Here is a 14,645-nt window from a genome sequence, read left to right as displayed (position 1 = left end):
ATACATATCCCTACAACCCTAGCGTCACCGAACCTTAAGTGTGTAGACCCTACGGGTTCGGGAGACATGTAGACATGACCGAGATCGCTCTCCGGTCAATAACCAACAGCGGGATCTGGATACCCATGTTGGCTCCCACATGCTCCTCGATGATCTCATCGGATGAACCACGATGTCGAGGATTCAATCAATCCCGTATACAATTCCCTTTGTCTAGCGGTACGATACTTGCCCGAGATTCGATCGTCGGTATCCCGATACCTTGTTCAATCTCGTTACCGGCAAGTCTCTTTACTCGTTTTGTAACACATAATCCCGTGATCAACTCCTTGATCACATTGTGCACATTATGATGATGTCCTACCGAGTGGGCCCAGAGATACCTCTCCATCACACGGAGTGACAAATCCCAGTCTCGATTCGTGCCAACCCAACAGACACTTTCGGAGATACCTGTAGTGTACCTTTATAGCCACCCAGTTACATTGTGACGTTTGGCACACCCAAAGCACTCCTACGGTATCCGGGAGTTGCACAATCTCATGGTCTAAGGAAATGATACTTGACATTAGAAAAGCTTTAGCATACGAACTACATGATCTTGTGCTAGGCTTAGGATTGGGTCTCTGTCCATCACATCATTCTCCTAATGATGTGATCCCGTTGTCAATGACATCCAATGTCCATGGTCAGGAAACCGTAACCATCTATTGATCAACGAGCTAGTCAACTAGAGGCTTACTAGGGACATGGTGTTGTCTATGTATCCACACATGTATCTGAGTTTCCTATCAATATAATTCTAGCATGGATAATAAACGATTATCATGAACAAGGAAATATAATAATAACTAATTTATTATTGCCTCTAGGGCATATTTCCAACATATCTCTCACCAGCTGCTCATCCCAGGAAGATGTATATGGATCAATGAGCTCGCTTACTCACTGTAAGAGGCACTGCCCACGGGGCGTGATGACAGTTCTAGACCAGGGCCGGGGGATCCAAGGGTCGGTCCATATGTTGACATTTGTGCCATCCCCAATCCTCCATATGTAACCCTCTCGGACTAGTTGGACGCCACGAAGCAAACTGCGCCAAGCATAAGAAATACCTGCAGAGGGTTGGGCCTCAAGGAGCCGGCCATCCGGGAAGTACCGGGCCTTCAAGATCTGTGCACACAGCGAATCTGGTTGTTGTATTAATCTCCAGGCCTGTCGGGACAGCATGGCAACATTGAACGCGTGCATGTCCCGGAACTCGAGTGCTCCCTATGCCTTTGGCAACGTAAGCTTGTTCCATCCTATCCAATGGGTTGTGTGCTCCTTGTCTTGCTGACTCCACCAATAATTTCTGATCAAAGAACTTAGCTCCTCACAGAAGGTCTTGGTCAAGTAGAAACACAACATAGCAAAAGTGGGTATAGCCTGGGCCACCGACGTGACCGGCGTTTCCTTCCCAGGTTTCGCAATGAGCCTCTCTTTCCAACCATAAACCTTCCCCGAGATCGCGTTCTTGACAAACGCGAACGCCTTCTTTCTTGATTTCCCTACATGAACAGGCAGCCCAAGGTATTTCTCATTCCAGCTTTCACTATGGATTTGCAAAGCGCTCTTTACACCGTTCCTTGCTTCAGGACTAGTATTAGGTGAGAGTCAGCAACATAACCGTAGACTTCTCCAAGTTAATGCATTGTCCCGAGAAGCTTTCATAGAGATCCAAGATTTCCCTTAACGCCTCCGCCTCCTCCCTTTTCGCCTTGAGCAAAAGAACTGAGTCATCTGCGAACAAGAGGTGTGAGACCACCGGTGCAGCTGGACAAATCTTGACTCCACCTATCCGCCCATTGGCTTCAGCATCATGAAGCAAGGCTGACAGCTCTTCCGCGCAGATGACAAAAAGGTACAATGAAGATGGGTCACCCTGACATAACCCCCGGGTGGGGGTGAACTGCTCAGTTAACTCACCATTGATCTTGATTTGATAATGGACAGTAGTTACACATTTCATCACAAGATCAACCCAGTTGATACCGAACCCAAGTTTGAGGAGCATTGCCCTTAAGAAGTCCCATTCAACGCGATCGTAAGCCTTGCTCATATCCGCCTTCACTGCCGCTAAGCCCTCGCCTCCTCTTTTCTTGTTCAGTAGGACATGCGATAACTCATATGCTATAAGCACATTGTCGGTAATGAGGCGACTGGGGACAAAGGCACTCTGATTGTCTGAAATAATTTCCGGGAGCACAAGTTTCAGTCTGTTGGCAATCACCTTAGAGCATAGCTTGTAGACTACATTGCATAGACTAATAGGCCTCGGATCTTTGATCCTGCTCGGGTTTTTAACTTTGGGTATGAGGACAACAACCGTATCATTCCACCCGTCTGGCATTTGACCCCCCTTTAGGACTGAAATCACTTCATCTACCACTTTATCCCCCATGAAGTGCCAATGTTTTTTGTAAACAATTGGGGACATACCATCAGGTCCCGGGGCTTTGAGATCCCCAATATGATCGAGCGCTGCTTTGACCTCTTCTCTGGTCACTTCCGCTTCGAGGATGTTCCTCATGGCCTCTGTTACGCAGGGTTGCACTTTGGTGAGCAGTTCGTTCATGCGATTACCTCCAGCAGAAGTGAATAGGTCCTGGAAAAAAAGAGCACATAGTTATTTAAAACTTCTCCCTCCTTCATCTCCGTCCCATCCTCCTTCTTCAGCATCTTAATTCTATTAGCTTTCTTCCTCGCTGACGCCACCGCCATAAAGTTGCGCGTACACTTATCCCCGTCCTTCAGCCAAGTTACATGTGATAGTTGCTTCGCTTTGGTGTTTTTTTGTGTTCTAGGTCCTCCACCACACATCTTAGCCTCGCCTATTCCCTAACTTTCTCCTCCGACACTGGGGCCCTCATGCAACTCTCAAGCTTCCCACGCGCTTTCTTCAGCCGACCCTCCAATTCCCCCGCCACTTCCTTCCCCTATTTCTTCATCCTCCCAGCTACACTCCGCATCGCAGTAGCGACATCCCCTCTTCCCTCCAGGCAGCCTTGTTCCCACGCCCCTTGAACTTCTGCACTGCAACCCTCCTCTTGTAACCACCAGGCCTGAAAGCGAAAGCCACGGTCTCCGCTGGCAAATCTTCTTCTACTTTCCCCCGCCGTGGAAACAATCACTGGTCTATGATCCGAATGCCGAGGGCCTGCATTGATCACTTTGAATTCAGACAACCACTCACACCAAGCGGAGTTTGCCGTGGCCCTATCCAGGCGCTCACAAATATACGTTTTGATCTCCTTACTATGATTTCTCCAAGTGTACTTATCTCCTTCATATCCTATATCACAGAGCTCACAGGCCTCCAAAGCTTCTCGAAACCGATCCATGTGACACTGCGGTCGGATAACACCTCCGATCTTCTCATCCGATGAAAGGATTTCGTTAAAAATCCCCCAAGCAAAGCCATGGCCTCCCTGCTTGGTGTTGTTGTGCAAAAAGCTTCATCACTCTCCACGTTTCCACCTTCCTCTCTGCTGCAGATTCTCCGTAAACACCCGTTAACCGCCACACCCTACCATCTTCCTCCACCACATCCACATCAACATGCCCCCGGCCATAAGATCGCAATGTCACGTCGACACCCCTTCTCCAAAAAGTGCCACCCCCTACTTCCCTCCGAGTTCCAGGCTACCAAATGGGGCAACCCAAGTGTCCACCTGAACCTCTCCAACTCCTTTTCAGTCATTTTTGTCTCTACCAAAAACACCACGTCGGGATCCTCCTCCCTCCCCAACTCAAGGAGGCTGCGAACTGCTGGGCCGTTCCCGAGTCCCTGACAGTTCCATCCTACAATTTTCATGGCTCCCGGCGGGTCTGCTCTGGCAGCCCAGCCGATGTAGAATTATTTGTGTCCTCACTTTGTGCATGTTGACATCCTCCCACCACGCCTAACCCTCCTTCCACTCTACTTCTCTTCTCAGTGATCTCCTCCTCCCCTTCTGCCCCCCCCCCCTTTTCTGACCAAGGACCGCCTCCCTCGCAGGATTACAATCCGCCCTCACCTTGTCTCGCCCCTTCTTCTTGTATCTCTTACCCTCTGGGATCTTGTCCTTCTCGTCATTGGACGGATCAGTCTTGCCGCCCTCCCCCTCCAAGACATTACCAATCTGTTCCTGCCCAGAAAGTGCAAAGGTATTATCACTGGTAACAATAGTTTGTAGGGCACCAGAGCCACATCCCTTCCCCGTCTCATCCAACTTATGAACAGTAGCTCCCTCGTGAAGATCTAACTTCTTCAGCCTTCCTCCCTTCTTCGGGGCTGTGGTATTCTGAGGGCTAGTGACCTCCTCCCCTTTGTCCGTCCCCTCCCGTCCTCCCTCTTCAGACTTCGAGTCACTCTTACGCCACGATAAGCTATCACTGCCGCTGCTCGACCGACCTCCTGACCTACTGGACCCAAAAGCCCCCCTCTTCCTGTACTTCGGCTACTCCTCCTCCACACTCCATCATCTACATCACCCCTTCTCTGTCCCAGGTCCGCTTTGAGCCACCTCCTGAACTTTTATTGTTCTCCCTTCGCCAGCTTGACCGAGCAGTACTTCTCCCCATGACCAATGACGCCGCAAGTGTAACAGAAATCCGGGAGGTATTCATATTCAAATCTACACCACCTGCCGTTCTCAACCTCCACCTCCCCTCCTACAGCTACCATTTGCTTATCATTCATCTCCTCCCCCTCCGACTCCTTGTTCAGAGTGAAACCCCTCATGATCGGTTTATCAATGCGCATACGAACTTTGATCCTCAGATATTTTCCAATGGTGTTACCATCAGCACCAGTGTCTGCCTCTTCAAAACGGCTGATTAAATTACCAATGTCTTCAGCAGATTCCTCATTCATCATACCAAGGGGTAGGTTAAAACCCTAGCCCAGATCGGGATATTATTAAACTGGTAATCCTCCGGCCTTTTACTAGGATCATAATCTTCTATCACCACCAGGTCCTTGTCGAACATCCAGGGGCCATTATCGAGCGCCTTCCTCTTCCCCATCTCTTGATGGAACGTGAACAAGAATTGGTTCACCCCTATCTCCTTGCAATCGGTCCCCTTGATCGGGCACCAGATCTTCCCCAGCGTGAGACAGATCGCATCCGGATGCGCTAACCTCTCCGACATCACCTTGCCTACCGCCTGTGCCGTCGCGGCTTTCCCCTTCTCCTTCCCCGAGATCCTGATCCTGGCTCCCTTCCTCTCCTCATCCGAAAGCTTCAGACCCCTCATCAACCCAGCTACCCCTTCCATCACTCCTCCCTCCGCCTCCACACCCCCTACATCTCCTAGGGTTTGAGTGTTTTACGACCACGCGCTCTAGGGGAACACGCAGAAGGCTTATGGTGGATGGGTAGGGAGAAAAAAAACCGAAGGAACTCGTAAAGAATCCGAACTCTGGACGAGGAAGACGAAGAAACCCTAGGTTGCGCCTCGCCAGATCGCGATCGCCCCCGCAATCGCCGGACAGAGACACACCAACCATCACCACGTGGGATGGACTATATAAATTGGGGATTTATTTGTAATATATATATATATATATATATATATATATATATATATATAGTGTTACTATTCATCATCCAGGGTGCAGAATAAGTTATTCTTCACCCGAGGTAATCTTACGATCATTTCATAATTAAATTAAGTTTGGAATTCAAATAGTTACATTCCTATTGATTCACTACATAAAATTTGACATAAGAAAATAAAAATATAGGTTATAAGATAAGAAAATTTGCAGTTTATGTGTATTTTAGACTATGTTTTAAGTCTGTAATTTTAGGTAACATAAAATATATTTTATGGAGATTATATATTTTTTTACGGTCCCTTTTTGCGTCGAAAATAAGACAAAACTTACGGAACGTAAAATTATGGTGCATTGATGGTAAAATAGAGGTATATATATATATATATATATATATATATATATATATATATATATATATATATATATATATATATGTATGGGTCGCGCTATTCGTCATCCTGGATGAGGAATAGTTATTCTTCACCCCTCCTCTATTTTACCATCAATGCACTGTAATTTTACATTCCGTAAGTTTTATCTTATTTCCAACGTAAAAAGAGACTGTAAGAAAATATATAATCGTCGTAAAAATATTTTATGTTATGTAAAATTACAAACGTAAAAACATAGTGTAAAATACACATACACTGCAAATTTTCTTGTTTCATGACCTAATTTTTATTTTCTTATGCCAAATTTTTTGTAGTGAATCAATAGGAATGTAACTATTTGAATTCCAAACGTAATTTAATTATGAAATCATCGTAAGATTACCTCGGATGAAGAATAACTTATTCTGCACCATGTGTGATGAATAGTATCACTATATATATATATATAGTGATACTATTCATCATCCAGGGTGCAAAATTATTTATTCTTCACCCGAGGTAATCTTAGGATTATTTTATAATTAAATTACATTTGAAATTCAAATAGTTACATTCATATTGATTCACTACGTAAAATTTGGAACAAGAAAATAAAAATATAGGTCATAAGACAAGAAAATTTGCAATTTATGTGTATTTTACACTATGTTTTTACATTTGTAATTTTACATAATATAAAATATTTTTCACGACGATTATATATTTTCTTACGGTCTTTTTTTATGTCGGAAATAAGACAAAACTTACGGAACGTAAAATTACGGTGCATAGATGGTAAAATAGAGAGGGGTGAAGAATAACTATTCCTCACCCAGGGTGACGAATAACGCGTATATATATATATATATATATATATATATATATATATATGTATGTATGTATGTATATATATATGTATATATATATATATATATGTATATATATATATATATATAAACTAAGCATGAGCATAAATTTATTTATCCTACGCGCCGGCCATAGCGTGCGCTTAATTAAGCCAACCACCCCTCCACCCGTCCCGCATGGAGCCATGCATGTTTGAACGTAAAAGTGGAACACTTAGTAGTAAGGACATTACTATAAAGCATATTTACCTCAAATCAAACGTAAATCCATGATGATATTCTAGTAATGGTTCATATGGGATGCAGTAACACAAATAGTAGTAATGAAATCAATGGACTGGGTCAGATGTTCCTACGAATTGCTAGTAAACCTATGAGAAGGTAGTGGTAAATCAATTATTACCTAGCTAGTAGCTAATAGCTTTGTTCAGTTAGGTAGTAAACCTACAATAGGTAGTAGTAATGCAATTACTATCTAGCTACTTTTTAGGTAACCATTTTACTAGCAGTAAGGATTTTATTGTTGTTACTATGTTTACTATGAATTTTACTAGCAGAATGTTAGGGAGCGCACATGTGCATACTGATGGTAACCATTATAATCCCGTTACAATTTTTACCACTAAGTTTACTAGCAAGTGGAGGGAGTACCTGGCCAGGCGAACCGTAGTTGCATGTTGATGGTAATAATTTAATTGTGTTACTATTTTTACATGGACTTTTACTAGCAAGTGGAGGGAAGTCACTGGTTTGACCGGTTTAGCGGGTGCACGACTTGGCCGGAGCGTAGGATTAGCATTCTGCGCGCACGCTCACTTTAGCGCCACCGTATATATATATATATATATATATATATATATATATATATATATATATACACACACACACACACTAGGCATAGCAAGGCACGGAGCAATGCTCTTCAACTCACCACAAGAACTGAATTTTACTCAAACTGAATATTGTACTGAGCACTAAATGAGCAATAAAGGCACACAATTTAGAGAGCAAAAAATTGAACATTTCAGGATAAAAAACTGAAGATTTCTGAACACTTCTGAATGAGCATTTGTTATGATAAGATTTACTATTTCTCTTTAGCAAAGACTTAATATACAAATTCAGTTTTTAGGAAAGACAAGATTTATTATTTCAGTGAACATCCAAAGTCTGAACATTTTTAAATCTATTGAAGAATGAGTATAAATTATTCAGGTGTGGTTCTGTTCCTTTTTTCAGTTTCAGCAGAACATTTATGTTTCTGTTCCTTTTTTCAGTTTCAGCAGTACATTGTTTCTGCAAAATGTTTCAGTAGAGCCTGACTGAATGAAAGAAGTAGAACATCTATCTCAACTATACAAAATTCAAGAAGACTAAAAATCAGTAGAACTTGACTGAATGAAAAGTTTCTCATAGCTGCTTTTGCTTGTACAGAGAGAGGGTACTCCGGGAAGAACATGGGCCGGTCGGGGATCCCCGTGCGCTACAGCATCTGCTCGCCCCCAACATAACAAGACCAGAATCAACAGAAGCAAACCACGGAGTTGCTGGCCAAAATAATTTCAAACAAAATGAAAGCTGACAAGGGAGGAGAGGACCTGCGTCATGTTGTTCTGCTTCTTGATGAGGGGGGTGAGGAGGGGCCTGAAGAGCGGGGACTCGAGGAGCATACCCAGTACGCCTTGGCGGCGAACGGAATCCCCTTCCTCCTCCTTTGCGGACTGGCGCACGGCCGAGGCGGCGACCGACCCGTAGGCCCACGCACACCCGAGGTGGCGCAAGCGCAGCGCGAGACACTGTTGCTTTCCCCGTGCCTCCTCCGGCGTCGGGGGCAACGAGGAGGAGGTGTCGCCGCAGCGCGCAAGCAGGAGACGCAGCGGGAGGAAGAAGAAACAACTTTGGGGGTGAAAGAGGGGAGATTTGGGAGGCAGGCAAGGGGGCCAGGGGAGCTGCGCGAGGCAGGAGGGAGCGGTGGCGTAGGCATCCCCGGCGGCGGAGGAGGACGTGCGGGAGAGCAGGGGAGCAGCACGGCGAAGCTGAGCAGGGGAGCTCCGGCGTTGATGCGCCCGTGTCGGAGCGGCGGGGTGTGTCGATTGGAGAAGACGAGGAGTGCGATAACATGCTCTCGGTCCGGTCACGGGCGGGTCCATTGACGCAGGCGAGGGCAAGGGATTCCATGGTCGTGGTAAGGCCTCAAGGGACTCCCAATCAACAGCTTGGTAGAGGATGGACCACGACCATGGGAGGGCGGGTGCTTGGTGGAGGAGGACCGAGGGGAGCCCATCGACGCAGGCGCCGCAGCGGGGATCGTGAGCGGCGTGGATGGCGTGGCGATTTTTTCAGCAGATAGATGGGATGGGGAGGAGCGAGGAGGTTGCTTTTTTTTGAAGCAAGCGAGGAGGTTGCTAGCAGATAGGGGCGTGAGACGTGTGTGCCTGGTCGTTGCTTTTCGCATGCCATGTTGTGCGGGTTACCGGATCGTGGGGTAGAGGTTCATTGAACCGGTTCGTTTGTTCTCTGGGTTTTTCCGCGTGTATCGCATGAGATGGAGGAGTAGCTAGCGAACAAGGCGTGCGGGTGGATTGTTTTCCTAGCGATTTCCTCGGTGCGGGATCGAGGTCGAACCATCACGACGTTCGATCCTCCTTTAATAGTATATATAGCACATAAGTCCGTGCGTTGCAACGGGAGAAAAAATTGACATGCATTTTAATAACACAACACCCTTGCTTCGCAACGGACAGCCAGAAGGCCCAAGTCTACGACGTACCGATTGAAACCTAGCGTTTTTTTACGTAGGTACAGATTAGTACCACCTTGGATTTTGGAAAAAATATGGATGTTCTGCAAAAAAAACGGAAAGCATAAATTCAAGGAAAAAAGCATATTATGACGGTAAACCCGAGGAGTCAATCCGTACTTTATTATTATAGCAAACATGCCCGTGCGTTGCAACGGGTGAAAACAGCCCTCACACGCCCTTACCCACTGAGCATGATTAAAGACCTCACCCTCATGCCCATAACATAATAAACATGACTAATACCTCATTCTCAGGTCCACATCTTCCATTCAATATAACACCAGACACATGTTTCTGCTTGTCATATTTGTCGTCCTCGTCGCCGGTGGTCATAGTACCAGTTTTCACTAACCAAGGTTGGCCAGGTCCAACAGCTGGATTGTTGAACCGCCTTCGTGTCCGGCCAAGATCAAGACCGTTGAACAAAGTTTTTTTAATCGGCTAGCTAATATAATAGGGAAAAGCATTGAAATAATATATGTCAGTGTCACCATGTAAAGTGAGTAGTTTGTGTCAGATAGACCATGAAATCTTAGTTGGACTTCTCTCATGCATTTTGACGGGTGTCACTGGGCGAGTGAGACTTGTCGTACGTGAAGACTTTATGGAGAAAAAAGATTCCTTCATATCCTAGTTTAATAAATTGAATTAAAACAATGCATCAGGTGGGCGTATTTCAAAAATTCCCCAAGTTTTATTAATAAGTATAGATTAAAAAATCATGTTTTAAAAAATGTTTGCCTTTTCAAATTTAAAGTTCAAAATATATTTGAGTTTTTAATTTTTTGCAAATTCTAAAAATAATCACAACAGTACCTCCTAGTTTAAAAAAATGTTTGTGTTTTAAAAAATACTCAGTTTAAAAAAATATTTTTCTTTTGAAAAAAAATCGAGTTTAAATTTTTGTTAACAACTTTGCAAATTTTCGTGTTCTAAAATATATTCACTTTAAAAAGAAATCCTCTTAATATCTGGCGCGATTGTGCGCTTAATTTGAAATTTCGCGCGGCTAAATGAACACCAAGTCATGTTTGGCCTAGTGGTAGCCTTCTGAACGCTTTAGCATGAGTGTCTGAGTTCGAGTCCTTGCAGCGTATTAATTTTTCTTAGAAACGTTTTACTGGCGCAGGCTGTTGGTTCCCTAATGGGCCGGCCCATTGTGGCTCTGCGCGTCTGCTTTTTCTTTTTTGGCAGAAACGAATCGGGAGAACGATAAAACTACCGCACGACAAACTACCTCGGACGTACGAATTGTAAGACCTGTGTGCCGTGCGCGTGCGGAGAACGCGGCGTGGGCCGGCCCAAAGCAGCGCGGTGTCAAACTACAGAAATTTTGCCGGACGGACAAAACTACGAACGGTTTCCTAAATTATTAGTACCACCTCGTTTATATTATGATTTTGTCTGAACAAATCGTAAAAGCGTATTATGACATAAGAAGAAAGCGTATTGTGGGTCGTGCTATTCGTCATCCTGGATGAGGCATAGTTATTCTTCACCCCCTCTATTTTACCATCAATGCACCGTAAATTTACGTTCCATAAGTTTTGTCTTATTTCCGACGCAAAAAGAGACCGTAAAAAATATATACTCGCTGTAAAAAATATTTTATGTTATGTAAAATTACAAACATAAAAACATAGTCTAAAATACACATAAACTGCAAATTTTCTTGTCTTATGATCTATATTTTTATTTTCTTATGTCAAATTTTACGTAGTGAATCAATAGGAATGTAACTATTTGAATTCGAAATATAATTTAATTATAAAATAATCGTAAGATTACCTCAGGTGAAGAATAATTTATTCTGCACCCTGGTTGATGAATAGTAACACTATATATATATATATATATATATATATATATATATATATATATATATATATATATAGTAATCATTAATACAGAAAGATAGTTGATTGTTCAAAAGGGGGTTATCACAAAATGTTAACATCCTAGGCAGTAGATTTCTCCGGAGCCAACGTCTTGATTCTCTGACTAAGATTCTGCATTATGTCGACGAGCATCAGCTTCTTCTGCAATCTAAACTGGACGGCCAGTTGAGTAGTAAGAGGGGGTTCTCCCTTCAGGACGGCCTGGTCATCCATTATCTTGGTGTGGAAGTGTTGGAGGGCAATGGCGCAAAGTGCGAGAACAGTTCGGAGCGCCGAGGCTTCGACGGTAGGGCCCAGAGGAGCTTTCGTGCCAAGCGACATCAAAGTTTTCAGATCGTGCTTACCCACGGTCTCCGGGTCAGCTGCAAGAAGAACTCGCAGCGCAGCTAATAAGCGCCCGTCTACTATGTCCGGACCTCCTAAGCTTACCTGAAAGGTAGTGTGCGGGTGGATTGTTTTCCTAGCGATTTCCTCGGTGCGGGATCGAGGTCGAACCATCACGACGTTCGATCCTCCTTTAATAGTGTATATATATATATATATATATATATATATATATATATATATATATATATAGGACAAATTTTATCTACAAGTAGTGGTAGTTACCACCATCTTCTTTGGCCTCCACGTGTCCCTGTTCCTAGCAGCGAGGCAACCGAGTGCGCTGGGTAGCGAACGTGGGCAGAATCCTCTAACCCGCTAGCAGCTTTAGGCAATTAGGCGGTGGAGAAAATAATATTTTTTTTTGAATAATGAAATCCCTGGTTTATAGGTGGGATAGTACGTCCAAGTTTTCAACTGTTTCTTTTATTCTTGGCTGAATGGATAAGGACGTGGGCGTGACTCTATTGGTTGGCACCGGATAAGGAAGTATGGTTACCTTTTTTTAATCCAACAGTACATATTCTTAGAACTTGTAATCCACGTATATAGGTTAACTGTTCTAGCACTTGCATTCGTTGTATTTCATGCTAATATACATTCAAGTAGTTCTCCAGTTTTTCTTTATTAAATTAGAATATATGTGAAGGCTATGCGCATCTAGACGTTAGCCTGCATGTCCAGGCCGTTCAAAAAAAAGTAGTATGTGCACCCAAAAAATGAAGTATATGGTATGAAGTATTTTTTTGTTGCGAGTATGAAGTATTCACTTTTCCTATAAAAAGTACGGAATATATAGTCAGAAGTATATAGTTTTTCCAAAAGAGAGTATGGAGTTTATAGTGTGAAACTATGTACTCTATGATATGTAGTACACTTTTTTTCCGGCAAAAAAGCATGTATATCATATAGTACATAGTTTGAAGTATATTACTATTGGAGTATGTAGTTCAGAGAATAGTATATGTATGTTATTTGAAAATAGTATATTCACGAGTATGGAGTATGCATATATCTCTCGCTTGGTTAAGGTGCATGCTGTATACTTCTTAATTGTAGTACTAGTATGGAGTATGGAGTATCCCAAAAAAGGTGTATGAAGAATGGAGTATGTCGAAATAAGGAGTATATTGTCCAAAATAAGGAGTTGAGTATGTAGTATGGAGTATCTCCAAAAAGGTGTATGAAGAATGGAGTATGTCCGAATAATAAGTATCTTCCCACAAAAAAATTAGTTATACTCCAAGATAAGAGGAGTATTTTCAGAAAAAGGAATCATACATCTTCATACTGATCGAATATACTATAGTATGCATGTGTTTGTTCTATTCCTTTTTCACCTAAAGGTATGAGATTGTAAAATAAAAAATATGTTGCCATACTACATCTTCAAACAACTGTATGTACTGGGTAGAACATGACTGAGCTAGATGAGAGAATACGGGAACATAACTCTAACAGATAGTTTCTTGGACTGGTGGTGATGCATGCACATATACGTATACTGATCTATAATTTGAGAACCGAATTGGGATTCACTATACTGTTGGAACGTAATAATAGCTGGGTTGGGCACGTTCCAGATCATATTGGATTGATGTAGCATCCAGTGATGAGATCTTCAAGGGCGGCGGCGGGGAAGCGTGCAAGTCAATGGCAGCTGGTTGAGCGTGGCGTACGTTTAGTCTTATTGTACCACACACCATCGGATGAAGCCGTTGAGCAAACAGGAGCGGGCAGCTGTGTCGTCGTCGGTGACGGCTACATGCTGGTGACGCCATGACGCGAGGGATCTTCCTCTGGTTGTGCACCTGGCGGCTTGCGGCTGCCTTCTCGTCGCTCCTCGTCGTCACATCATCTGGATCTTCATAATCATGCTGTTGCATTCATGCAAGAACTGCAGCAGGGGTTGACGCCTGCGAAGGCAGTCGGTCATAGGTGCATCTTTGCTATGCTGTTGGTCAACAATGAATTCATATTAGATAAGAAAACAAATCAGGAAGAGTATAAAAGATTTTGTTTGCCGGATGAATATGCAACATGCATCCATGATCCTAATCCCAATCGGCTGCAATTGCTGGCAGTCGCCGTTATTTCACTGCGTCGCCGGTGGCAGAAGAATACTCTCGACGACGCCGAACCGCCGTCTCCAGCCGGTGATGGAAGTGTCGCCTAGGCAGAACGCTAGATAGAGAAAAAATATGTTTGCTCTTGGTAACAAGAATATACAAACAATTCTATTTTTACGTAGAGAAAAATGCTAGGTTAGTTAGTAGGTGGATAAGGATGCCAGACGAATAAATAGGAGTGCATTCAAACTTTTGGATAGGCTCACGACCAAACGGACCTGTTAACCACCAAATAAACTAATGAAAATAATTAATATCAATTCTAAACGGGTCGGGTGGAACCTCATCTAGGCACGTCAAATCAACGGTGGATTCTTAGGTGGTAACTACCACTAGGTGGTAGAATTTATTTTCCATATATATATATATATATATATATATATATATGGTCGTGCTATTCGTCACCCTGGATGAGGCATAGTTATTCTTCACCCCCTCTATTTTACCATCAATGCACCGTAAATTTACGTTCCATAAGTTTTGTCTTATTTCCGACGCAAAAAAAGACTGTAAAAAAATATATAATCGCCATAAAAAATATTTTATGTTATGTAAAATTACAAACATAAAAACATAGTCTAAAATACACATAAACTGCAAATTTTCTTGT

At 43.3% G+C, this 14,645-nt stretch overlaps 1 protein-coding gene across 1 annotated transcript; it reads right to left on the bottom strand.

Annotated features, from left to right (window-relative positions):
- Positions 1-8,026: 8,026 nt before the first annotated feature.
- LOC119317779 lies at positions 8,027-9,193 on the bottom strand. Its single transcript, XM_037592277.1, has 2 exons — positions 8,420-9,193; positions 8,027-8,313 (listed from the first exon to the last, which is right to left on the bottom strand). The coding sequence occupies exons 1-2, from the start codon at positions 8,969-8,971 to the stop codon at positions 8,305-8,307; spliced, it is 561 nt and encodes a 186-aa protein (XP_037448174.1). The 5' UTR covers positions 8,972-9,193; the 3' UTR covers positions 8,027-8,304.
- Positions 9,194-14,645: the final 5,452 nt, after the last annotated feature.

Source organism: Triticum dicoccoides, chromosome 6A (genome assembly GCF_002162155.2).
Source record: "Triticum dicoccoides isolate Atlit2015 ecotype Zavitan chromosome 6A, WEW_v2.0, whole genome shotgun sequence".
Classification (NCBI taxonomy): Eukaryota; Viridiplantae; Streptophyta; class Magnoliopsida; order Poales; family Poaceae; genus Triticum; species Triticum dicoccoides.
The sequence above is the reverse complement of the archived record's forward strand: the minus strand, read 5'-3'. Positions and strand labels throughout refer to the sequence as shown.